General features: G+C 41.0%; 1 protein-coding gene across 6 annotated transcripts in view; it reads right to left on the reverse strand.

Annotated features, from left to right (window-relative positions):
- FGGY (FGGY carbohydrate kinase domain containing) overlaps positions 1–27,444 on the reverse strand; it is a 395,835-nt gene that overhangs the window by 246,566 nt on the left and 121,825 nt on the right. For 5 of the 6 annotated variants that reach the window (XM_087445836.1, XM_087445837.1, XM_087445832.1 and 2 more), the window contains one exon: positions 4,330–4,445. In XM_087445836.1, coding sequence (XP_087301962.1) covers positions 4,330–4,445 — 116 coding nt within the window. Of the gene's footprint in view, positions 1–4,329; positions 4,446–10,355; positions 10,521–27,444 lie in introns of those variants that run through there. The other variant, XM_087445838.1, reaches the window with a different exon arrangement.

Genomic DNA, 27,444 nt, shown 5'->3' on the forward strand with positions numbered 1-27,444 from the left:
CAAAAAAGGGATTTATTTATCAAATCCTTCATTCAAACATATATTCACTCATTCAACAAATATTTCATCAGTATCTACTAAGCACCAGATGATGGGGCCCTCAGTGTCCAATGCCTAAAGTACAGTCTCATGGAGGGAGAGAAAACCAGGGAGAAAATGCAGCCTCCCTCCCCTGAAGGAACGGCCTTCCTTCACATATGCTTCGTCTTCATTTCTGCCCCTCACTTACCAGTTAGTAACTCTGCCTACTTGGTTTTTTAAGTTTCTTCTTTGCCTGGCTTCCCTGACCCCAAATAATGAATGACCTATAAGCTAACACACCGAACCCTTTTATATCACAAAGCTCTTTCTGTAATGCAGATAATCACCCTATAATTCAGCCACGTTGCACACGTGAGTTTTCACAAAGTGGCCTACCCCAATAACACAATGAGGCACTCTTCCCAGGAAGTGGAAGGCAACTGGGACGTGCTGAGAGAGGGCCTGGATAATCGATTAGAACAGGTGGGGATGCAGCGTGTCTTCCCAAGGGTCCTTTCTCCCCGCTGATCTCTTCCTTCCTATTTGCTTTTGATAGACGTTTAGGATTAGATAGGTAACCTGGGAATGAGTTACATGGAGCTGAAGGTCAAAACTTATTGACACAGATCATTTTATTGGACTACGGGTACATAAACACGTATACAAAACTACACTACAAAATACTACAAAACACTAAGTTTGGGTTTTCTCCATCAATTCTGAAAATTAAATCAACTAGTACAGTTTCAGTTGTAAAGAAATATATGCTATATTCTTGTGATGCACAAAATTATTTTTTTTCCCTTACTTTGTATAATGTTCCCAAACCAAATCATCCAAATACCCCTTTGAAAGAAGGCATTAGAAAATAACATTTTAGCTTCGGAAACTTGCATGCAGTTACTTAAACCACTGTAAATTTCCTCCCCTGTCCTTGAAATGTACCATATAAATATTGCATTTGATCCTTAACTTACACTTCATAAATAATTTATTTCAAAAATATCCCTCCATAAGACCATCAGTTGCTGATGTGTTCAGTTTTCGGGGAAAGCACTTATTTACTGCATGAACCCAGGAAGGCTGGTAAAGACTTGGCTAAAAGCTCCACATGGAGCAAATTATGGTAATTGTATTAATGCTCAAATCCACAACACTCTGTTCAAACCTGCAAAAACGTTGTGCACTATATTGACCACATCTTGACAGGCAATGAGTCCACTGGAAATGTCTAACACTTCACAGGGAGGCTTCCAAGATTCACTTCTCATAGTTCTAAGAATTGCTCAAGAATGTCTGGAGATAACTTCCAGAGGAGTTTCTGCAAGTCACACTGGGAGTCAACACCCTCTTTAATATCTCCCACTTTGGTTCAGACTGAAACTATAAGTTCAAGTCACCAGAAATGAAAATTAAAGGAAACGTCACAATTAATTTTGATGAACGGGTAAGTTTTAATGCATGTATGGCAATATTCTGGTTAATGATATGTCTCCTTAGGACATCCATTAAAAATCCATTAACTTAACAGGCAAAATCTAATAAAGTTACTCTGGAAATTTTCTGCTAGATTAACATTATGGACTTTTAATGAATATTTCTTGTAGGCATTGCCCTACTAGCAGAGCTAACATACTAATTAAACATGGGTCTTGTGTGGGGGGAGCACAAAAATGTTAAAATAATCAGAAGATCAGAGCTGAAGTTGGACCCAAGCCATAAAGATACTGCTGAAATCAGTAAATATCATTACAGCCTTTAAAAGCAAAAAGTGCTGACATCCCAGTAGCAGCCATCTCAGTCACTAATTTTCCACTTACTAATCAAATAGTAATTTAGCTACTAAAATGTGCCATGCCTTGTGCTAGGACCAGGACTACACAGGAAAATAAGTGAAAATCTGGACGTCAAGGAGCTCACAGTCTCGTGTGGACTGAGGCCAGGTAAATGGCTGTTGCTGAAGTCACTCAATCTGTGGTATTTTGGTATGGCAGTCAGAGTCGACTAGGACACTGGGATAGCCATTTGCTGCAATTTTCTCTTAACTTTCGTCCATTTGTTTCAGTTCAAACAAATGTACTTATGTCCCACTCATTCCATCAGTAGATATTTATCAGTATCTTCTCTGCCAAGATATTCAAGGGTGAGGCGGATATGGCCCCTGCCCTCCAGAAGCTTTCAATTATTGTCACTTTCCTGTTGGCTGCCCATTTCCCCTGCTGGATCTGAAGCACTGTCCAAAACGCCAGCCTGGTGGCCAGGAGTCCTGACACACCATCTTCTGGCCAGTTCCCTCAGCCCGCAGAATAAAAGATTGACCCTATTCCTGTCACTGTCCTGGCTGCTGGCCCCAATGGTGTGAACACCCAGAGTTTTAAAACCAATCCCTATGTGACAAAGTGTTAATACTGTTTTCCACCTTGTGAAGTTATAGCCACTCACCAACCAAGATCCCATCACACCCCTCCTCCTGTCCAGGTGTGGACGCTTGTTCCAATCTAGCTCAAGGTGGCTTTGGGTGCTAAATACTGGACTGCTGCCTAATCCCACTGGAGGCCAACCATAGAGTGATATCAGCACCCTCAATCTCGTATATCCCAAGGAGGCAGCCGGCTTTAGCAGAAGAGTATGGAGTCAGAGACCCTAGTGCTAATACTGACTCTACAACATAATAGCGGACAAGGACCTGAATCTGTTTTCCCATTCGTAAAATAGGAAGAGCTATACAGACAGGCTTGTAAAGGCCAAACAAGATAATGTATGTAATAAATCACCTACCTAAGGGACTTGGAATGTAGATGACGACTAATAACTGCTGCTTTGCTTTCTTCCTCTCTTTCCCTAGTCCCAAGCTCCTCCCGCCTTCTCTACCAGCTCAGGTCCTGAGAGGGTTTCAACTGAGCCACAGAAATTCCACAAGGGCTCTTTCTGCATGCTACCCTGGCACTGTTCTTTTCCCTAGATTTAGCAATTAGTAGTTCAACAGACCATAGATAACCAAGCTATGTTGTCTAGAACACACCAGCATAGATGCTACTTGGATCTTTCCTGTTTCTATCCTTATATTCTTGAACTTGAATAGAGTGGTCATGAGGACTTCACCAGAGAAAGGCTGTACTGAAATAACCTACTATGTGACTCAGTTATGAAGGGTGGTCAGAAATTGTAGCAGACATTGCTAATTGTTCACCAATATTAAAAGGCAAAACTCTCAAGTTTTAGCTGGTCACATGGATGGACATATGGCTGCCCAGCCAATGCCTACATTTCCCAGCCACCCTTGCAGCCTAGTGGGGCCTTACACAAGTGCTAGTCAGTGGGATGTGATCAGAAATGACATGGCCCTTTTCTGTGTTATGCTCCCTCCAAAAGAATGTGGACGGATTCCTCTGGTCCTTTTCATTCCTCCGACTCACTGGCTGGGAACTGATGAGAAGTGGAATAGCTAACCTGGACCCGAACTTGGAGGCCACGTTGTGAGAATGGCAGACCTGCCCTTAGAGTCATTTACCTCTATTCTATTATCTAAAAAGGAAATACCCTTCCATCTTGTTTAACCTACTGTACTTTTAAATTTTACTGTCACAACATCCTAGCCTAAACACCAAACAATGCAAAATTTATTTATTTCTATTTCATCAGGTATAATTGCTTACCTGATGACAGCTTACTAGAATTGTAAGTAGCAACCACAGGAAATAAATATCTTTCTGTGAAATGAACATGCAAACCTTAAATTTTAAAATGTCAGCTATCGTTATATGTACCTAGTATTTGAATTCTTTTCACCAGGTAAACCCCTACTAGTCACCCACACCTTTACTACCCCATCAGTGCCTCATAAAACAAGAAGTCTGACACCCTATGGCCTTAGTCAGGAACCCACAGGCTCATGTTCCAAGTCTGGATTCTTCTAATTTTGATATCTTAAATTATTTTTTTCTGTTCATGGTCCTGGTTCCTCGAACCTAACTCACAAAACATTTTCCTAGTACTGCTGGAAATGATCCATGCAAAGCCCTTGATAATGCTATTCCCAGCTACTCCACGCAAATATCTTCCTCCATCTAGTCCAGTGTCTAAGATTCTAGATTTCAGTGCAGATCTTCACAGCCTGAATCTCCACTCAGTTCCTATGGGCCTCAACACAAGGGTCTACTAGTCATGGCCTATCCATCATAACTTACTCATTTCTCTTGGAAAAACAGGGCTGCATTCCTGTATGTTAATTCATATAAAAACAAAAAATACCAATATCCTCATATATACATACACATAATCACTCTCCAGAGTTTTTAATTTTTTTACCTATTTTGCTGTAATTATCTGCAACAAAGTCTTCCAAACCAATCATCTTCCAGAAACTGTCATCCCAGCCTTTCTCCGCCGAGTATGTCCATTTGCACACTAGGGAGCAGAGAGACCTGAGAAAATGGGAGAGAGGCAGAACCAACACTATGAGATAGGCTTCCTTTACATTTTGCCGAATACCTGCCCACGTATCTGCAGTAGTTTCGAAGAAGGAGAATAAACCTAAGTAGCTAATTATACATCCCTGTTTAGATCAAAAGTCCCCATTCACACCTGTCAATGATGGAGAGTACTTTCTTTGACTTTCAAAAGAGTCTTAGCTCTTTATTTAGATCCTGATCAAACAGTGTGTGTGAATATATGTATTTATATCTATATTTATAAGACATTCATGAGATAATTAGAACTTACAACACTGACTAGCTATTTGATGATGTTGAGCATTATTATTAAATTTTAGGTATGATATGGGTAATTGTGGTTATATTTCAAAAAAGGCTTCTTATCATTTAGAGATACATACTGAGATATTTATGTATAAAATAATATCTTGGATTTGCTTCAAAGTAACAAGAGAAGGGGAGGTGAATGGCGTTATGGATGGGGTAGTATTGGCCATGGGTTGGTGGCTGTGGGACTGAGTGATGGGTTGAATGGTGTTCATTATGCTACTGTTGTGGACATGTTCAAAATTCTCTATGATAAAAAAGTTTTCAAAAAGTGCCTGAAATAGATATGGTCACTCCAGTCTAAAGCAATATTTCATAGGAGGGAGATTTGAATGCTGGAAGGTGTATTCTTCTCAAGCTTCATTTCTCATCAACTCACCCTTAGTATTCTACACTCTAGCAATAAAAAATCACTTGCAGTTCTCTGAAAAAAATCATGTTCTTGCACATTTCTGTGCCTTTGCCCGGCTGCTATTTGGAAAATTCTTCCCTGTTTATTCACCCTGATAACTCAAACACTCCCTTTACCCTAGGCTGAGTCCCCAGTTCTGGGTGAGCACTCCTCCTCTGAGCCCCCGAGCATACAGCGTATCTCCTACCACAGCCCTAATCCCACTGTGTAATTAACTGCTTCTTTATATATCTTCCCAATAGTCCTATTGCCTTCCAATCTGTTCTCCATATTGTGTCCAGAGCAAACTTTATAAAATAAAATCTGATGATATCAACTCCTGATTAAAACCCTTCAATTGGTCCGCACTACGTTCAGGAAAATGTCCAACCCTTCAGTGACCCTTTGGGACAGGACCATGCTGACCTCCAGTTCCCACCCTTGCTTTCTCTACTCTGCAAAACTGAATTCCTTGAAGATTCCCATAGTGGGCCTTGATTTCTGACTTTCCTGTGCACTGAACCCTTTGCTTCATTCTGCCCGGAATGTTCTTTCCTGTATTGCATCTAACTCCTAGTTAGCCTTCACGGCTCACCTCATGTTGTCTTTTTTCATGAAGCCTCAGTGGAGGGCAGGCTGAGTTCAAAGCCTCTTCTCCGAGTTCCAGTCAACATATCCTTATCTTAACACTTACCATAGTAACTGTCTTTGCCCCCACACTTTCCCATCTCTCCCACCAAACCAGCAACTCCTTCAGAGCAAAACCAGCCCTAATCGTCTCTGTGTCACCAGTACCTAGTCCACAGTCAGCCATATGTCAAGCTACAATGCGTAATGATTGAATGGAAGCACTAAAGAGTGACTATGGCTTGTCCACCTCACCACAGGTGAACAGTAAACCTACGATGCTCATGCAGCTTTACAGATAAACCTACCTCAGAGAGCCAACAGTCCAGGTGCATCTCATTAAGTCACTCACATAGATTTACTCACTCACTCACTCACTCAATAAATATTTAGTATTCAGTTACTATGACCCCGGCACCATGCTCGACCCTGGGGAACCGGTGGTATGCAAAAGACCTGGTCCTCTGCTCTCATAGAATCTGGCAGTTTAACTGAGGAAACAAAAATTGATCAAATAATCACATCTAAAATCATATACTAACAAATAGCCAAAAATGTTCTGAAGGAAGTTAGAGAGAGAAATGAGAACCTTCAACAGGAGTCCCTGATGTAATCTGGTGGGAGGAGCAGGGAGAATGTAACAAGGAGGGCTCCACAGAGGAGGTGACATTTTGTAAGGTCTAAATCTCTTCTGAAAGCAAACAAATGTTATTATCATTGTTGATTTTTTCAGCTGTGGCACAAATGGCAGAACACGCTGAGTGGCAGGGACATATTGAAGGAATGCTAGTGCCAGTAGTAATTTAATACCTATGTGCTAAATCCTTCACCTCATTTAAGCAAGATGATATTTTTTGAGATATAGAGAAGGCAGCCAGCCACCTATGCAGCATGTTCTGAAGAGCACACAATAGGCTAACTCCTCTGGGCACAACACCTGAACTCACAACTTTTTGTAGGCTCTGACAGCTCACTGGAAAGAGCATGGCTATGAAGCAAAAGATGGTGAAGGAGTGTTTCTAATGATCCAAACACACGGGACAGCCCTTCCATCCCCAGATGCCCCACTCATCTGCAGGCTTCTGGGCCTCTACTCTGACTGCTCCTTCTGTCTTCATTGATTATTCCTCCTTTCACTCATCCTTGTCTACTTGGCAAACTCCAAGTCATCCTAGGGTCCAGATCCAATGTCATCTCCTCTGCAAAAGCTTCCCCACTACCTCCAAGCTAAACTCCTGGCTCTCTCCTTTGAGGCAGCATTCTAACTTGGAAACATTGCATTGTAGTCCTTAATAGCGGAAGGAGGTTGAGTTCATGGCCCCAAGTCTTCAGCCCTCCACGTGGCCACATCCTTTACCATGTAATTTGTAGCGCCACACCCTCCTCCTCCCACACCCACACTGTGGGCACAGCCTCCTTTCCTGCCTCTAGACTTTGGATTCTGTCATGTGACGTGATGTGGCCAGAAGAATGCGGCAGAAGTGGCTGCGTGCTGGTTTCAAGTCTAAGCTTCAAGAGGCATTACGTGTTTCTGCTTGCTCTCTTGCACCTCTGGCGTCCCCATGAGAAGATCACACAGTGCTAGCCCTTGGATCCCAGGAGGAGAGTAGGAGATATGTGGAGCACAGCAATGACCGCCAAGCCCAGCATGGATCACACATCCCCAGGCAGTCAAGACCCAAGCAAGTGAGTCCAGCTGAAACCAGAAGAACCACCTGGCAGAGCACAGCCTAAATGAGCTGCCCATGAGCAAATACACGATTATTGTGTTAAACTACTGAGCACTGGCTGCGGTTTGTAACAGCAATAGTTAACTCAACACTTTACAGTATAACTAAGTTATTCCAAGTAGGGTTTTCCCCCAATAAGGGCAAGGAGGGGGATGTCTCAGGCCTCACAGTAAGGTAGAATAAGTGGTCAGAGAGGATGCTTGGAGCGAGATGACTGAGCACAGGATGCAGGGAGTTTTACAGCTACAGATACCTCTGGCAACTCCATCCTCCATCAGGATTATTCAAACACTATGAGGGTCCACTTCACTTGGGTCTCTTTAAACCAAATCTTGGATACTACGGGTGTGTAAAAGCAGCAGAACTGGCAAAATTTAGAGAGTGCATCTGAGGCCTTAGGTTCTCCAGAAATCTCCAGGAGAGAGAGAGCAAGTATAGGACTTCATCTCGTTAGTGAGTAAAGGCAAGGGATCGGCAGCAGAACAAAGGGTGTGTCTCCCCTTGAGGCTTCTGTGAAGACCAGGCTCTTGTTATTCCCTGAGGAGTTCTGGTGAGCAACCCGCACTCCCAGGACAGCTCTTCACCTCAGGCAGGCTGACCCACCAGCCCGTGGACGGGGAGGGGGTATAGTCTGTAGGATCAGAATTAGAAATTGGGGCCGGAGAAAGATAGGGGCTACACTGGTAGCCCAGGCTGCTTCAAAGATCAGCATCTGGAGAAGAATGCTGCTTCTGCCCAGGGAGCGGGGCCACTTGCTGTTTGTTCTTGGCCAGTCAGAACGCCAGGGCAGAAACTGCTGTACCTTGCACTGCTCTCAGCTTTGTTAACGCCATAGAGACTATCAAAAGCTATGTGGGAGTCGAAAGAACATAAGTGAATGAGCAGGCACTTTGAAAACAATACCTAACTTAGGAGACGAGATCACCTGAGAGATGATCATACAGGACAACTATAAGAGACAGGTGTCCCTGAAGCAGAAATGAGGAAAAAAATTGGAAGAGAGCTTCAACAGCAAAAGCAACGAGAAATCAGGAGAGGGCAGCAAGAAAGACTTTCTTAACTAAAACCACGGATTTTAAATTTTAAATTTAAAAATTTCCAGGGCTGGCCTGGTGATGCAGTAGTTAAGTTCACGTGCTGTGCTTCGGCGGCGCAGGGTTCATGGGTTCAGAACCTGGGCATGGACCTACACACCATTCATCAAGCCATGCTGTGGTGGCGCCCTACATACAAAATAGAGGAAGATGGGCAAAGATGTTAGCTCAGGGCCAATCTTCCTCAAGCAAAAAGAGGAAGACTGGCAACAGATATTAGCTCAGGGCCAATCTTCCTCACCAAAAAAAAAAAAAAAAGAAAAAAATTTCTGCAGAATAACTAAAAAAATCTGTTTTTCTTAGTTGACAATCAAATTAATGATCTGGAAGACCAAGTGAACAAAATGTCTTACTACGTGTAGAAAAGACACACAGAGAGAAATAATGAGGGAAGAAATAAGAGGCTTGGAGGGCAGATCCAACAACCTAACACGAGGATAACAGGAATTTCAGAAGGGATTTTAAAAAAAGAAGAATAGGGGGAGGGGTGTGAAGGAGATGTTATAATTAAATGAATATAGCACTAAATTTTTTTTTATTATACTGAGCTGAAGCAACATTTAAGCCTGCAGATTAAAAGTCTCATTAAATCCAGGAAAGGAATCCAGGAAATACTTGAATTTCAAGTGTAAACAGAAAATTATACAAGCCTCCTGACAGAAAGAGTAACTTACATTCAAAGGCAAGAGATTCAGGCCAGCTAAGGAATTCTCATCTACTACTCTGGAATGTAGAAGACAGTGGAACAATGTACAGACTATAAAGAAAAATGATCCAACAGTCCTATACCCAGACAAAATATTATTCAGCTGTCAGGGAAAAAGAAAAACATTTTCAACATGCAAGGATTCAAAAAGTAAACTTCCCACACACGTTCTCTGAGGACAATACTTAAAAGAGAACGTAACCAAAAAACAATTGATTCAGAGCAGCTATCTCAACGTAGGGGAAATCAAAGATCAGAGCAACCAGTGGTGGTGAACACTGATGTTCACTCTGTGTGTGTGTGTGTGTGTGTATGTATGCACACATATACACACATATTTAAATTTAAATTTAATAAATAATGTAAATAGGAATTTGTAATATTAAGTTTTCTTGAAACATAACCGGCATGCTATATTAGAAGGAAAAATCTAATAAGAGCCTGGAACTGAAAACATTAAGTAAACAAAACCTCAAAGTCAGAAATTGGAGAAGGAGTATGCAGAAGTACCTTGGGATGCATATGTGTATCTGGGCAGAACATAAGTTTAATGTTGGTTGCAAGAAATGAGAAAGAATCACTAATGGAAAGAAAAAGCTTAGTAGAACTCTCAAAATAACAAAGGAGAAAAAGAGAAAATTAACAAGTCAGTGAAACCAAACTAAACCAATCAAAATAAACAGGAAAGGGAAAGCGGGTAATATAATATAAACAGAAAACAAAAATGGATAGAAGGATAGAAGAGAGAAGGATAGAGGAAATGAAATCAATTATTTCAGATGTTTCAACAAATGTGAATGAGTTGAATTCCACAACTGGCTAAAAGATAATAACAATCATCTTGGGGTTAAAATGAAGCTACGTCTTGTTCACAATACAGATTTTTAAAAATGTGATAGAGGATTTTTTTTAAAAAAGTCAACAAAGAAATAAATACAAACAAAAACTTTTTAAAAATATGAAAATATAAATACCAAAATAGAATAGGAGATCAAAAATATTAGCCAAGACAAAGAAGAACATTACCTGACAAACCACTGAATCCAAGAAGAATATTGCCCATTCGTTAAATTTTATGAACTGAGGGCTGGCCAGGTGGCGTACTGGTTAAGTTCCCATGCTCTGCTTAGGTGGCACGGGGTTCGTGAGCTCGGATCCCGGGCGCAGACCTACATACCGCTCATTAAGCCATGCTGTGGCAGTGTCCCACATACAAAATAGAGGAAGACTGGCACAGATGTTGGCTCAGCAACAGTCTTCCTCACCAAAAAAAAAAAAAAAAAATTTTATGAACTGAACAACATAGTGTGAAACATATAAAACAAGAGCTCCTAGAGATTAAAAAAAAGCACTTAAAAAGAGACACAATTTAGTTAAAGATTTTATTGTACTTTCAGAATTTGAAGAAACAGGTAAACCAGAAGAATAACAATGTTACTATTGACAAATTAAAGGACTCAAATGCAATAAACAAACTCAATTCTATGTACTCACACAAGGGGAGAGAAAGGAGAATATTTTACAATACAAGCAGAGACTCAATGGGGAAAGTGGTATTTTACAGAGAAAATTAGAGTTTTAAAAGCTTTTATTAGAAAAGAAGGATATTTGAAAATTAATAACCTAAACAGCCAACTTAGGAAATTATGAAAAACAGTAATAGATTAAACTGAAACAAAGAATGAAAAGGAGCAGATAAAAGACATAAAACAAGATAAAATTCAGGAAATCAAGAGAGCTAAAACATGGTTCTATGAAAAAACAAACGAAACAGAAGAACCTCTGGCAAAACTGAGGAAGAAAAAAGGAGAGAAGACAAAAATAACACACACCATGGATGAAAAATGGAGGATATAACTACAGATAAAGCAGATATAAATAGAAAAAAATAAAAGGATTACAGGAACAACATTATGCTTGAATTTGAAAATTTAGATGAAACAGATAATTTACTAGAAAAACAGAACTTACCAAAGCTGATTCAAGAAAATCTTAATAAATTTATTACTATTGAAGAAATTTAGGGAGTAGTTAAAAATCAAACTTCAAATAAAACTTCAAGCCAAGATGGTTGTACTAGAAAGTTCTAACAAATGTTCAAGGAATAGAGCACTCCAAAGTATTTCAGAGTCTATAAGAAGTAATTGCTCCTCAAGTTATTTATAAAGCTAAGATAACCTTGTTACAAAAACCAAGCAAAGACAGTATGAGAAACAAAAATCAGAGGGCACTCTCACATCATGAAGGGAGGCATAAAAATTCTAAACAAGCATGACCAAATTTAATATAAAAATGGAAAAAATTCTTCATGAACGACATTCAAGAACATTCTAATAATAGATGTATGAATGTATTTTACAACAGTATTTTATTAGAGAGAAAAACGATCAACTCATACTAAAGATTAAAAAGTATTTGATGATGTTAAATGCCATATCAAGACAGAAATTCTTACTGAAGTAGGAATAATAGAAGCTTCTGCTTCTAACCATGACGGAGTAACAGAGACTGGATTTTATCCCTCTGACCTCAACTCGAAAAGTAGAAAAAAATATATGAAACCTTGAGCCACAGGCAGCACAGCACTGTGATCCTTGAGAGAGGGAAACAAATAAAGTGATCCCTAAGATCTCTCTGGCTTTCTGCCTGGAAGCACATGCCAGACTACAAAGCAGAAAGAGGGATGACAAGGAAAATATGGCAGCTTCATGAAGTTGAGGAGACTGAGATCAGAACTCAGCAAATCTGAGGTGGCTAGAAGCTGTGGTGGCACAGACTTCCAAAGAGGAGGTAGTTATGCAGAAAGAGGGCCCCTAAAATCTGCGTGAATGTCCCACGAAATCTTTGTTGACTACTAAGATGCAGATATGTGCACTGACACTCCATGAGGTCTGGTGAAGAGTGATGGAAAGCTGTGAGCGGAACAGTTCTGAGTTCATAAAGAGCTGAGAATCATTCGAGTTACTAAAATTAGAGTGGAATGTCCTCACTGATCACTCAGAACATTCAATAGAGATCCCATAAGACATATGCCTTAGAAGTGTGACTGAACTTTCCGGTGTAAAGGCTACACTAAACCTGCACTAACAAAGTTTAAATAAAAGACTCCAAAAGACAAAGCTAAGACAAAGGCACATTAACAGTCTACCAGAAAAAGTAGCTCAAGAATCCTTTAAGGAAGCCCACAAAATCCAGACCCGACAATACAAAATTGACAATGTCAGCATCCAATAAAAAATACTTGAAGAAACAATGACCACATTTTTTCTCAATTTGCTAAAAGCTATCAATCCACATAGCCAAGCTCAATGAAACCAAAGCAGGAAAAACACAAAGAAAACCACATCAAGACACATTATAAACAAAACGCTTAAAAAAAATAGTGAAAAAAGAAAATCTTAAAAGTGGTCAGAGGAAAAAAAAACATTACAGAGGAACAAGAACAAAAGTCGGTAGACCCTTCATGAGGAACAATGCAACCCAGATGAAAATGGAATGATATCTTTGAAGGGCTGAAAAAAAATTATAAAGAAAAAAAATCAACCTAGAATTCTATGTTCAGCCAAAAGATCTTTGAACAATTAATGTGAAATATAAGCTTTTTCAGACAAACAAAAGCTGATAGAATTCATTTCCAAGGAATCTGCATTGCAAGAAATGTTAAAAGAAATTCTTCAGTGAGGAGGAAAATGACACTAAATGGAAATGTAAATTTATACAAAGGAATAAAAAGTATCTGAATCAGTAAGTATGTGGATAAAGGACCTTTTTATTTTTAAATTTCTTTAAAAGATAATTGACTTTAAATCTTTATCTTTAAAAGATAATTTAGAAAAAATCAATGTGTTGTGGGGTTTATAACATTCATACAAACAAAACATATGACAATAATAGCAAAAATGATAGAGAAATATGAAAGTATATGTGATGGAGTGTAAAATTATTTTAAGGTAAACTGTGATAAATTAAAGATTCATATTATAAATCCTAGAGGAATCAGTAAAAAAGAGATAAAACTAATAAACCAAATTGGGAGATAAAATGAAATACTAAAAAATATTTCAGTAATCTGGAAGAAGGCAGGAAAAGGTAAAAACTACATAGAATATATGGAACAAATAAAAAGTAAATAGTAAGATGGTAGATTAAAACCTAACCATTAAATGTAAATGGCCTAAAAACACCAATGTAAGGGCAGAAATCATCAGGCTGGATAAAAATAAGAAACAAAATTCAACTCTATGCTGTCTACAAGAAACTTATTAAATACAAAGACACAAGAGAGGTTAAAGAGTAAAGGGACAGAAAAAGATATGCCATGCAAACATCATAATAAAAAAGTGTAAGTGGCTATATGAATATCAGAAAGCAGACTTCAGAACAAGAAGTATACCCAGGGATAAAGAGGGGCATTACATAATGAGAAAAGGGTCAATTTAGCAAGGAGACTCATGGGTTAGAGAAGAAATCATACTTTGTTAGAACGGCAACTTGAACTCAGCTAAAGTTAGATTTCTTTTTCCTTGTTTAGCTCAGAACTAACAAACAAGCAGTGCAAAAACTGTACATGACATCAAGGATTCTTGATGGTATACTTGGATGTGGCCACCTAAGGTCACCCTTGTTTTTTATTTAGGTTTGCCTGAAATTCAGTGGTCTCAGTGGCCCATGTGGTTCAAGGATCTGACAGAATGGAGGAGTCCAGAACTGTGGGGCTTGCTGTGTTTTATACTATTTCAGACAAGAGTATGTATGAGAGCATGAGTGTGGAAGGCCAATGAGGATCTACCTCCTCATCATAAAAGAATGTTATTTTTATTTTTATTTCATTTCCTGATGCTCCATTGGACCTTGTGGGAATTTCAGTATATCAGGCCTGGCCATGACCTTCCATAGCAGGGACCATACCTGTCTTATTCATCTTGTCTTTCCCCAACACCAAGCTGACTGCCTCTCTGGCAACTTTTGAGAGTTCAATGCATGTTTATTGGGTAAATGAAGGAGAACCCCAGGATATCAGTTATGGAAGGAAGCTTTCAGGTTCCTAATCACTTTTTAATTGTTAGTATCATAAGGCCCAGATCTTCAGCCATTGCTCTCTGTGCAGGCCCCTGAGGAGATAAAAGTTAGATCCCAGAGAGTCCCAGAGCAGCAGCAGGGCAATGGGTCCTGTGCACAGACTGTCTACCTGAACAGAACAAGGACAGCTTTTTGAAAATGCATTTTGCTGACCACACATACCTCCCATCACCTACTTCCCCAGACACAAAAACATGCCAAATGTCTAACAAATCTTCTTTCCTTTTTTGAAAAATGCAAAAATAGAGACTTCCAGTTAAAAATGCCAGGTTGAACTACACATGTTGACCTCTGCTCCTTTTAAAGATTTTATTTATTTATTTTTCCCCCAAAGCCCCAGTACATAGTTGTCTGCCATAGCTGCACATCCTTCCAGTTGCTGTATGTGGGACGCGGCCTCAGCATGGCCGGAGGAGCGGTGCCTCGGTGCGCACCCGGGATCCGAACCCGGGCCGCCGGCAGCGGAGAGCACGCACTTAACCGCTAAGCCACGGGGCCGGCCCACCTCTGCTCCTTTTAAACATTCCAATAAGATGGTAGTATAATATTCAAAAAGGCAAAAACCCACAATGACAAAGGGAACAGGATAGAGGACAGCAGGAATAAAAATTTGAAAGCCAGAAAGTAGAGATGGATGAGTAGCAACCCAAGTAATAACATGAGAAAGAAAAAACCTAAGTAGTCATGGAGAAAACCCAGAAGCACAATGATTACCCTGTGGAGACCCAGAAAAGTTTAGGAAATGATGGGACCAGGTACTCCCAAAAATGGGGATAAAAGTGGGGCTAAAAACAGCAGGATGGTTGAAAGTCCACATAGAAAATAATGAGACCCCCATGTGCCCTGACTATGAGCAACTAGGGTACACTTCTCCCACGCCCTGAAAGAAGATGAAGGTTCACCCTCAGACAGAGGAGGGCACAGGGCCCAGCTAAGAGTAGGGCCATCCTGACAAGAGCAGAGAGAGAAAGTCAGGACCTGCCTCTGCGCAGGTCAGCCCTTAAGATCCTTTCATCAACTCAATTCCCAGAGCTCTGGCTGCCAGGTTTATACCCTGAAGATTTGTTTTTGGGGAATCTAACCAGACAAAAGAAAAGACTAAGGCTAGTTGGGAGGGCAGAGGGTACAGGAAGAAAAGGCCAGCCAGATCATTCCAATGTTAGGAGCATTAAAATGACAGAATATAAGTAAAGCTCATTTTTGATCATCAATAAATGTTAATTGCTATAATCATCACCATCATTATCTTTATTTTTCTTAAAAGCATTAATTCAGCAAATATTTACTCTGGGCCCACTATGTACATATCAGAGCTATTCTAGGCCAGTAGGAGCCTCCAAGCTCCGAAAGAAACAAAGGGAAAGTGTCACCAAGATTCCAGTCAAACTCGGAGGGCATGAAGCAGCCTTCGCGAGAACAAGGAGAACTTTTGACTTTCCTACTTTTACCCAGAGCGAGGCACACATCAAAAGCACATGCCCGCTGAGTTTCAGGGGCCTGATCATTATCATGGATTTCTCCAACAAGACTTTATAAAAATGAAGTCGGCACTGCTGCATTATTTATGTGCAGTTCACTATATTGACACTGCCAGACCCCCACTTTCAAGGGAAACCTTTTGTTCTCTGCTTGGGGAAGGCAGAACCTGGAGAGTGTCAATCGAACCAGCTAGTGAGTAACAGAATAATTAGAGCTGAGAGTGGGGATAAATTACCAAGATATTCCTGGCTGCAGCCTTCAGTACATCACAGGCCTATGATGGCTCTGTTTTTCCAAACCCATACAACAGACTGTATTACCAGCACTGAAGATACAGCTCACGGGGAGATATGACTTGGACTAGATTGCTAATTGCATCAACAGAGAGACCAAGAGGTCCTGATATTTGAAGAAATACCACTGCACCAATCGGAGATGCTTCTGTTAACGAGCTGTCAGATGTTAGGCTTGTTACTATTGGCTCTGTACTTCATCAAGACTTGCTGACAGGTCCATGACAGACCGAAATAATATATGCAATGATGCAACGCAGGGCAATATTAAATTGCCTTTTCAGTTAGACTTGCCAATAACATGGTCCGAACATGGCCATGACAATATGGGGAGCATGAAAGAGCTGAATAAATAATCAAGTTCAGGGAGTTTTCCCATGCCCCCAACAAAAAGAGATCTAACAGTCAGAAAACAAAAGATCTTGAAGTCACTGCCAAAACATTCCAAGATCTTGGTGAAGCCCCTGGACTCATGGATTCAGATTTATCTCCTAAAAAATAAGGATGATGACAGTTAGAGATAACATGAGAGAAGGAGGAAAACGAAGGGGAAATGGAAGGAAACTAGCGACAGCTTATTGCGCCCCATTATACACCAGGAACTGTGCCCAGTACTTTTATGTAGGTTGTGCAACTGTTCCCACAACAAACTGGTGAGGATGCCATCAGTATATCCATTTGATATGAAAGGACACTGAGGACCAGAAAGGTTGGGTAACTCATTTGAGGTCATGTCATTAGGAAGGAGCAAGGCAGAAGTTTAAACCCAGGTCTGATCACTTAAAAGTCTACACTTGTGGGGCTGGCCCGGTGGCATAGCGGTGAAGTACGCACATTCCGCTTCAGCAGCCTGAGGGTTCGCAGGTTCGGATCCTGAGCGCGCACTGACGCACTGCTTGTCAAGCCATACTGTGGTGGCATCCCATATAAAGTAGAGGAAGATGGGCAAGCATGTTAGCCCAGGGCCAATATTCCTTGGCAAAAAGAGGAGGATTGGCATCGGATATTAGCTCAGGGCTGATCTTCCTCACCAAAAAAAAAAAAGTCTACACTTGTTAACTATGTGCTTATCCAAGACCATTCTCGAAAAGATATTTACAAATCATCGCAGAGGCTGATCAGACGACGTGAATGAGCTCAATAATTTTGACGTATTTCACTTCTCTGAGTTCATCTTTTCTATTATCTCCTTTTCTTAATAAAAGAAAAATATGAGAATAAAAGTAGATGTAGAGCTCAAGAAACACAGAGCTTGGGGCCAGCCGGTGGTTAAGTTCACACACTCCACTTAGTGGGTTCAGATCCCCGGCACGGACCTACACACCACTCATCAAGCCATGTTGTGGCAGCATCCCATATACAAAATACAGGATGATTGGCATAGATGTTAGCTCAGGGCCAATCTTCCTCACCAAAAGAGAAACACAGCTCCAGGGAACAGATAAGCAGCTGCCTTAGGTTTCCTATGAGGATGTTCTGGTGAAATTTAAGATGTTCAGGAGATGCAACCATGGGCAAGGACACAGGGACAACAATGAGATGCCCTTTCAAGATGTGAAAATTAACGGCTTTTGAAAGTTCAGCTGAAAGTCAACCCATAATGAATAAGAGTAGAAACATCATCATAAAAAAGACAAAGTGGCTTCCAGGAGATTCAGAGTTCACAGCTACCAGACTGAAGGCATTGAGATGGCTAAATAAAGAATGTGTCAGTCAGAGGGATGGTTAGTCTGCATGGGAGCAGAGGAAGAGGCAGCAGCAGAAGAGGTGGAATCAGAGGCAAGTGTCAGTGGGAAGAGGGAAGAATGTTCCAGGTGGAAAGAACCACATGTGCAAAGGGCTGGAAGTGGGAGAGAGCACGGTGCAGGGCACATCTCAAGGAGAGCCTCTCCATGCAAACTCAACAGCTGAGTATCTTCCTCAAATGAGGAAAAAGAACACAAGAGACACTTACTCCCTCTCTTCTGCCCTCCCTCATTCATTCAACAAATATTTAGTAAGCTCTTATTATCTACCAAGCACAAACACTATCTCTTTCCTCATGTAGCTGAGAGTCTACTAAAGGAGAGAAATTCATAAAGAGCTCTCTCAAATTTCTAATAAATAAATACCATAAAGGGTAAGTATAATGAAGAAATATTATAGGATGTTTGTAGAGCTTAAGGTATCAAAAGACATGTAGAAAGACAAGAATTTATATGCTGCCTTAGATTCTTCCACTAAGGGGGCAGAGGGATGGAGCCAAGGGCTTCCACTGAGCATCTGTCCGCTCCTTCAGTTTTCATCGGCAGACCCTATAGCTAAAGGCCATTAAAATGGGGCTGCCTCTTGATAGGAACATCCTCAGACCCTGCCCTCCCCACCTCCCTCCTCTGGTTTGCCTCTGCCTTTGCCCTAGCTCTTTTTCTATTCTAGTAATGGGTTTCTGACTCAATAATTTCAGGCTTATTCTAACTTCTTGGACACGAGGCTTGATCTCAGCCTCCGGGCTCTGATCATCTGAAGACTCACCCCTGGCCCATCTTCTAGTTCTTCCAAACCCCCTGGCTTCAGGGTCCCACACCCTGGTGCTGGCTTCCTCTGCAAGGTCTACTCTAGTATGTATACGAGGTTATTGATTCCAAGACCTATTCTCAAGCATAGCTATGTCGCAGTATAACTCAGAAGAGACTGAGGACATATGCACGTATCCCCGTCTGACTCAGAGGGAGAACTTTCCCAAATATTTTATAAGCTCCAATATTAAAATGTCTCTTCCAGGGTCAACCCGTTTTGGCTTATCCTATCACAGGACAACACATTGTGCATGAACAAGGACAGACAGTGGCATCTATACAATCCTTATCTTCCAACATTCTTCAGTCCTAATGGCATCCCAAACTTGCCATTTGTTAAGTTGAGCACTGACCTGATCCAAAGTTATCTGAAACATCCATATCAGTAAGCCTGGGATCTAATGCTACAGATGAGAAATACGTGAAAAAGAGCAAAAGTAGTCTAAAGTTGGGGAAAAAAGCAAGGAAAAGAAATCTATATTAATACATGGTTGTTCAAGGCTGCTCTGCCTTAAAAAGATAACATAAGATTCCTGGCAAAGGATGAGAAAGGGGGCAGATTCAAAAGCTCCTGCCAATTGGCCCAGTGCATTCCATTCCTGCTTGGCTAGCAGGCCACTTTACGATTAATATCTGGCCTCTGGAGCATCCAACACCCATCCTCTTAACTTGAGAACACCCTTCAATATAAATAGACGTATAAACAAATTATAAAACCAATCTTTTCTTGATAAGCTAGGGTGATCTTTATAAATTCCCTTAGTAATCACAACTATACTACGTATAGTTCAGTGCAGTACCCAGCATACCACAGGCCTTCAACAAATAGTCTTTACTGCTATCTTTCATGAGACATTGACAACTCTAAGAGGTTTTGAAAGGGATTATGATCTCCCTCACAATAAACATTCCAAACTGCTGTGCCTGATTTTGCTCAGTGATACCATCTGCAGGGATTTGGTACTTATAACCCCTGAGAGTATTCAGCAGACCTTCAGTTCCAGTTCTCTCACTCTACCTACTTTGGTTTGGTCTCTAGAAATGGTGCCATTCCTCTCCCATGGTGAACATGCCAAAGTGTTAGGAGAATTCTTTCCCTCCCTGCTCTCCCGTTGCCAGGACTCACTGGGCTCCAGGCGACTGAGGGTGCCGTTAGGATGATGGCCATAATGATAAGTGGAGGTCACCATGGTGATGTCAGTGCCCTCCTCAGTTACAATGTCAACTATTCTAGCAACCAAGGAGCTGCCTACTTACTTGGCTATCAGAGCTGAGAGCTTTAACATAGAGCAGTCTTTCTCTGGCACAAAGGGGAGAGAGCCAGATTAAGACTTTTCAAACAAGGCAAAAGAAGAGAAAACACTAAAAGAAAGAGTTGGTGAACTACAAGTATAGACATGAAGTTTTTATACCTTTCAAGGCATCTTGTCTCTAAAAAAAACGAAGGGAAGGAACAGAAAAATGAAATGGAAAAGAAAAAGAAACACACAGAAAAATGGCCTTAAAACTAGGTTTTCAAGGGATGAATAGGCAGAGGACAGAAGATTTTTAGGGCAGTGAAACTACTCCATATGATACCATAATGGTGGACACACGTCATACATTTGTTGAAACCCACAGAATGCACAAAACCAATAGTGAACTGTAACGGAATCTATGCATTTTGGGTGATTATGATGTGTCAATGTAGATTCATCAATGTAATAAATGTACCACCCTGGTGGAGGATGTTGATAACGGGGGTGCTATGCATGTGTAGGGGCAGAAGGTATATGAGAAATCTCTGTACCTTCTGCTCGATTTTGCTGTGAACCTAAAACTGCTCTAAAAAATAAAGTCTACCAAAAACAACAACAAAAAGCCAAACTCGGTTCTCAATGTCCTTCAAGGACCAAGATCCAGAAACTGGCAGAAACAGTACGTCAGCTCTTCAGAAAGAGGATACACTCAGACTTCGTACTAATGTCAAGAACATGGCAACCTTGTGACTCAGCCATTTAAACCATTCATAGTAAATATCATCCCTCTGGCCTCAAGGAATTAACAGACTCTCAAGGGAGCAGAGCACCCTAAGATCACCCAGCTACCATGGGTAGAGGCAGCAGTGAACCCATACAATTAGCTTCAGAGTCCATGTCTTTAACTCCTATAGATGCTGCCTCTAGGAACATTCCCTCTGCCTGATGGGGGCTTTCACAGGTAAAATATAAAGTATTTAAGAGGAACAAGAGAGGAAGAGGACAACTCTACCTGGAAATGTTAATGAAGCTCTTTAGAGGAGTAGTTTCAGCTGAGGCCTGAAACATGAGTAGGAGTTGGCCAGGTGGACAGAGCTTGTATGTTTCAGGCAGAGTGTTGGCACCAAAGTATTCAGTTCAAGCTCACGTGATCCTGCCTCCAGATGGGAGATGGACTAGCTGACCTCCTAAGGACTCTTCCAGTCTCTTGATTTCACTGCTGCTCTGAGGAAGGCACGACTGAGCATGTATAGAGCATAGGTTTTGGATCCGACATGGTGATGCCGTCATAAGTAAGATATCCTCCTTGCACTTCACCTTCTTCATCTGTTAAGGACAGTAATAGTTCTTATCTCATAAGTTCATTAAGTGAGTGAATTCACATAAACCATGTAGTGCAATACCTGGAACACGGCACATGCCAATAAAAGGTAGCTATTTTTGTTCTCGTTTTCATCAGCATCAAATCGCCATCATGATCATCATCTCATAGCTACCTCTGATAAAGAAAATACTAAAGAAAGAGAAATATTCAAATGAAAACTTGCTTTGAGACAGTATCAAGAACACTACAGAGAAATGAGATGAGTTTTTAGCTCTAATTTGATGACCATTATCTGAACTAAATGAAATAATAACATAAGCCACCCACCTCAGCCTTGCTCAATGCAACATAAAATTGAGTTAAAAACCAAATTCTTGGTTCATATGTGAAACTTGCACACCAATATTGGGCCCAAACTGTGCCTCCTATGCAAAGTTAGGGGCAGAACCACTCAGAATACTCCAACCATCCATGGAGTGATTCATTAATTCCCAAACATATTTTGCTAGCACAGAGTGTGGCACTGCAGAGATACAGAGGTGAGTATTAGATCTCCTCCCTTGAGTAGATCAGAGGGTAGAAGGGAAGACGGACATATGGGGGGAAGTGCAAAAAACAACATAAGAGTTTTAATACAGGCACCTACAAAGCTCTAGGGGAGCACATAAGTCTAGAGAAATTAACTCTGAGGAGGTTCTAGAACCTCAATAAAATACCAGAGGAAAAAAATCTTAACCACCTTCAGATATCACTTCCTTTGGGAATTCGTCCAAAGGTGGTTTATTTATCCCTCCACCATGCCTCCACTGCTCCCCATCATAGCACGGATTGCATTATGAGTGCCTGCTGAATCATCCTTCTCTCTCCCACCCCAGACTGTAAACTAGATGTACATTCTGCATCTCTGACTTCCTAGTAAGGCTGACACATAGAAGATGCTTAATAAATATTTGTTGACTGAATACCTATCATTGATGTCTTCTTTAACCTACTACCACGTACATACACACCCACTTGATTCTTGCACGAGAAATCTGCTTTGGGTGCTCAACTGGAGCTCTCTCACTCACATAGCAACTCAGTCCATGTGTTGAGTTTTTAAACGACTTCAAATTAAAAACAAACAAAGCAACCAACAAACAAAATGGACCAGAGGCCTCTGCTCAAATGTAAATCACTATCCTTGCTAAACTAAAGAAGGAAAGGAATTGGCCTGCTTGCTATCCTTTTTAATAACTACTACGACGGAGCTTGTGGGGTTTCCTAATCGCGAAACCATACAAAAAGGTAAAAGTGCACTTAGAGTGTGCCATGTTCTTTTTTTTTATCTCCTTTAGAATTATCATGTGTTTTTCTAATTGAGAGCACTCTTAAGGCTTATTTATAAACCAGATCTGAAAAAAAATCCATGGCCTAAATTTACTCTATTTCCCTTGTGTATCTTTTCTGTTTCTTTTGAACCTTGTAAAGCAGTTTATGACAAATAAATCATGTCTTATAAATTAAGCAACTGGAGAAACTGAGATGGGAATGATTGATGGCAGGGCTAAAAAGACACCACCATATATCACTTGGGGTCACAGTACTGCAGTTACCCACCAACCTGGCTGAATCTACTGATTTTAATGGTGCGAGACATATTTCTAGATACACCTGAAATCAACAATCACTTACTAATTATACCTAGCCTGAGTTTTTTTTAGGCAAAAGACCAATAAAGTAAGAGAATCACATTCAATGGTTTGGAAATAGAGAACAAAAGGCATGTCAGATGGAAGGGAGAATTATACCAGGGGAAGAGAAGGTACGGAATGATGGAATAACCATCTTTAGGAAGGGAAATAGTTTCAGTTGAAAGCAGCTGTTTTTCATTTCTATGAAGGCAATGAGCATAAATTTCAGTAAGAGAGGATTCAGGTTAACTGAGAGAAAGAAAGCTGCCTCACTTACAGGGCTAGGAGACATGATGAGCTGGTATGAGAAGATGACAGCCTTCTTTAAAGGGATCTTTAAGAAATGAGAGCCCCATCTCAGTTTAAACTGGCTGGGGAATTGTCTGGCCTATAGAGAAGGGAAGGGACTGCACAGATGATTTCTAGTGTTTTTATCATTATTATTGTTATTATTCTGGTTCAAAGATTCTGTGATTCATTTCATTTATTGTAAAGCCAACCTCTTGGATCTCAACAAAAGAACAATACTGAAGAATAACGTTTCTGAGAATTTCAAATTCATGAAGACAGCTATGCCAAATTTATGGTCTTATTTAAATAAAAGCACACAAGTTTCCTTTTAAATTTCAATTTAATAAAATACATTGAGTGGCTATGAGGTGCAAATTCTGTGCAAGGTGTCAGGAGCATGAAGATAGAATATGCATCCTGGTCCTCAGTCCACTGGAGGAGAGAAAATGAGCCCATCAATTACTGTGATGTAAGGGAGACGTAGTAAGTCACATTAAAAAAATACAAACTATGGAGTAACAAAGAAGGGACTGGCAATATGTAGTTGGGCTGTCAAGTGCTGGAAAAAATTTGAGGACAAAGTAGACCATGAGGTAGATATTAAAAATTCATAAGATGGTGCATGTGATAAACATAAACAAAAAGTCACAGAAAAATGAATATTTGAATCATGCCTGGGCACAAGGAATGGCCTCATTTAATCTGAACAAACATAGGTGTTGGGAGATAATAAGAAAGAAAATTTGAAAGTTGGCTGGTAGGTAAATCTGTAAATGTGAGGCAAACGATACTTATTACCCTTGAGTCAAAGTAAATTCATTTCCTAATTATTTCTCCCCTCAACTGGAATAAATCAACTTACTATGGTATTATTTTTTAACAGAATTCCTAATACTGAAATTCAGGCAACTTACACAATTAACTGATAGCTGCCAAATACATGCAAAACCCTTGGCTTCCATCCACTGTAATGCACCCATAAGGGACCAATATGGATTTGACTGTCTAGTGGAAGAACAGCTAATGGGATGGACTTGGCACTTCAAGTAAGGGTTTAAGAATGTTTTCATAATAGATATCTGACTCTAAAAAAAATCTTTCTAAACCAGAAACAGAAAAACACCAGTGTCAGCCATCTAAAAAAATCTATGACATGCCTAAATCTTAGCGCTGGCTACTTCTGCAGAATTTGTAAAGCATGCTGGGTTGTACCATGAAAAAAGCAGGATGTGAATACGTTTCCAACTGTACTTATCTCTCAAATAAACAGAAAGAACGTTTTAGGATGCTGCGTGGCATTATGGAAAGGGCATCTGCTTTGGAAATAGACAGACCTGGGTTGAAATTCCAGTTTTGCCACTTGCTATGTGATCAGGCTTGGGCAACGCTCTGAACATCTCCATTTTCTACCATCTAAGGTGAGGGTAATGACATCACACTTAAAACCTTGCAGTGAGGAATAGCTATATTGTACAGGACCTCCTGGCACAGCCACTGACCCAGGCGGGCCCTCAACAAACAGCACCTATTAGTAGCGGTACTCATATTTCTTCAAATTAACTTGCCACATTTAAACACTCACATACACACACAGCTGCCATACACTTCAGAAATCTGTGCATCGAACCTTAGAGAAAATCTCCACATTAAGTGGTCTCTTCTGAAACCCCAAGAACTCTCCCTGACTGGTGCACAGACCCGGTGGAAGGGTAGATCTTACATCAGTACACAATTCTCTTGTCAGCCTATAAATCGACACAGATTCCCTTCAAACAATCAGAGTTAGTTTGCTCCAGTCTAATACCACTCTAGATTGAGAAAGGGTCTGAAATATTCATGTGTTCAGTGGCATTTATGTAAAAACTCCAAACCAGAACATTTTAAGTTAAATGTCTACCCTCACACCGGTCCATTAGAGCAATCACTGACATGCGCATGTACATACACAGACATCATCTCAAGAGCAAGCCACAGATTGACACATTTATAACATCAGTGTTAACACGTATTCAGTATTTCCCTAACATTTCCCCCAAAGCAGTCACCAGACCCGCTACTCAGGAAGTGGAACGTAGGGCAAATATGTTCTCAGCCACTACATGTAATGGGCACACTCTTTACTGTGGTGTACCTTTGGAATTTTCCACAATAGAAAGTAAAAACAAATAAAAGGATTTAATGACATGGAGGTCACTAATGTTGACCTTGGTGACAGTCAGTCTGAATGCCCATTCTGTGCCCATCACAGAAGGAAATAACATAGCTATGGTATCTACCCTCCTGAACTCAGGACGAAGCAAGAGAGGCCAGTATTTAACACATAATTACATAAATACTTAGAATTGTCACAAGTGGGAAAAGTGCAGGGCACCATGAAATCATATAAGAGGGGCGGACTTTACTCTGAAGGGTCAGGGAAGGACTGCTTGGGGAAGTGACATCTAAGCGGAGACCTACAGGATAAACAGGCATTGTCCAGTGGAGGGTGAGGGAGGAAGGAGAGGGCAGTGTCCCAATCAGAGGACAGCCAGGATGATCAAAGGAATGAATGGTGTCAGCTCTGAGCCCAGCACCCGGTTGGGCACTTCTGACACATCTGATTTTTGCCTCCCACCAGTCCTGGTAAGAAGAAACGGAATTAAAGTAAATAAGTGACTCAAAGTTGCACAGCCAAAATTATTCACTAATATTAGCAACCGTGATTTCTCTTCCAGATCCTCTTCAACAAATATCAATTGCATAACACTGTATAAGCCCTGTAAACGTGAGATGTATATACAGGAGGTAGTAGTGTTGGTGGGATTGAAAACCAATGATGTTCTAGGTCTCAAAAACTTTTATTAGCTAAAAAAGCCAGGGTTTATGTGCCTTCCTGCTGTAACAAGGTACAAAAGACCTGAAAATTAGCTGGTAAGCTATCTCTGGATCTTACTATGACTGAGAACAGGGCAGTCCAGAGTGGTGCATACGCTGCGCTTAGCAAAGCCCCTGGCCTGCAGAGAGAGCACCACCACAGGGTGGGTAGGTGTATCATTGTTATTAGGGCAAAAGCTGGTTTATCTCTGCCCCCACACTTTTCCCTTCTGTTGAATCTGTATAGAACTGGCTTCCAACCACCAATCCAGAAGAACACCCAATCTGGTGGTCATGGCAGATATCTTCATACATAACACAAATTAAAACACAGGGCTCCATAGGAAACAAGAGAACTCTGACGCCCAAGCCCCCTGCCCCAACCCCTACAAGCTGTGAGGAAAAAGAGAAGCAATAAGGTGGTAGACTCATAAGACTTGGTGAGAGACTGGGCATGGAGGACAAGGGAGAGCAAAGTCCCCAGGATGCCATTCTGGCTTCTGGATCCTTCTTCAAAGATGGAAACTAATGTCCGAAGTTCCTCATGTGGCCTCTTCAGCTCTAATTAATGAAGGGTCAGGGAAATGAGGGCCTGTGGGGTGGAATCATGGGACAGCTTGGACAGAACTTGTAAACTCCCACCTCCTGTCCAGTTTCTCCTGACCTTTCCCAGAGGACAGTAGCCTTAGGAAGCAGGAAACAAAGATCACCCCCAAAGGGCTAATTTTAGTCCTAGTTACAACAGTAAAAGCCACAGTGCTTCCCCATTCTGTGCTGTGACAAGACAAACACAAGGCTCCTTGCCCCCTGTCATTCAACTTCTGTTACCAGATAAAAGTGACATGTAGAAAGAGCCAGCACCAGCCTGTGCCGGGAAAATCTTATCCTGGGTGAGATTTCCCAGAGGAGGAAGGTGGGATGAAAGTAGATTCAGGAACTCTTCATGCACTCACTCACTCTTCCTTCACCTGTTAATTCACTCATTTCCTTGACAAATGTTTATTCAGCACTTGCCACCTAACAGGCCCAGGAGTAGATCCTGGGTGTACAGAGATGAATAAGATGGACAGGCTGCCGTTCTTGGGGGCATAGGCAGAGAAGCAAGAAATCAGACAGAAAATCACAAAAATAACTATACGATGACAATTGTGATAAATGCAATGAAAGACACTTTGAGGGGGATCTAATCTAGACCAAGGGCTTGGGAGGGATTCCTAGGGAAGGACTAATGTTTAGCTGAAACTTGGAGGATAATGAGGGCAGAGGGTTCAGCTGTGGGAAGAGACCCTGGGAAAGGGCTGGGATCAGACAGAGTGTGGCCTGACTGAGG

This window comes from Ceratotherium simum, chromosome 22, assembly GCF_057802395.1.
Source record: "Ceratotherium simum simum isolate JZ-2026a chromosome 22, ASM5780239v1, whole genome shotgun sequence".
In the NCBI taxonomy this organism is placed as follows: domain Eukaryota; kingdom Metazoa; phylum Chordata; class Mammalia; order Perissodactyla; family Rhinocerotidae; genus Ceratotherium; species Ceratotherium simum.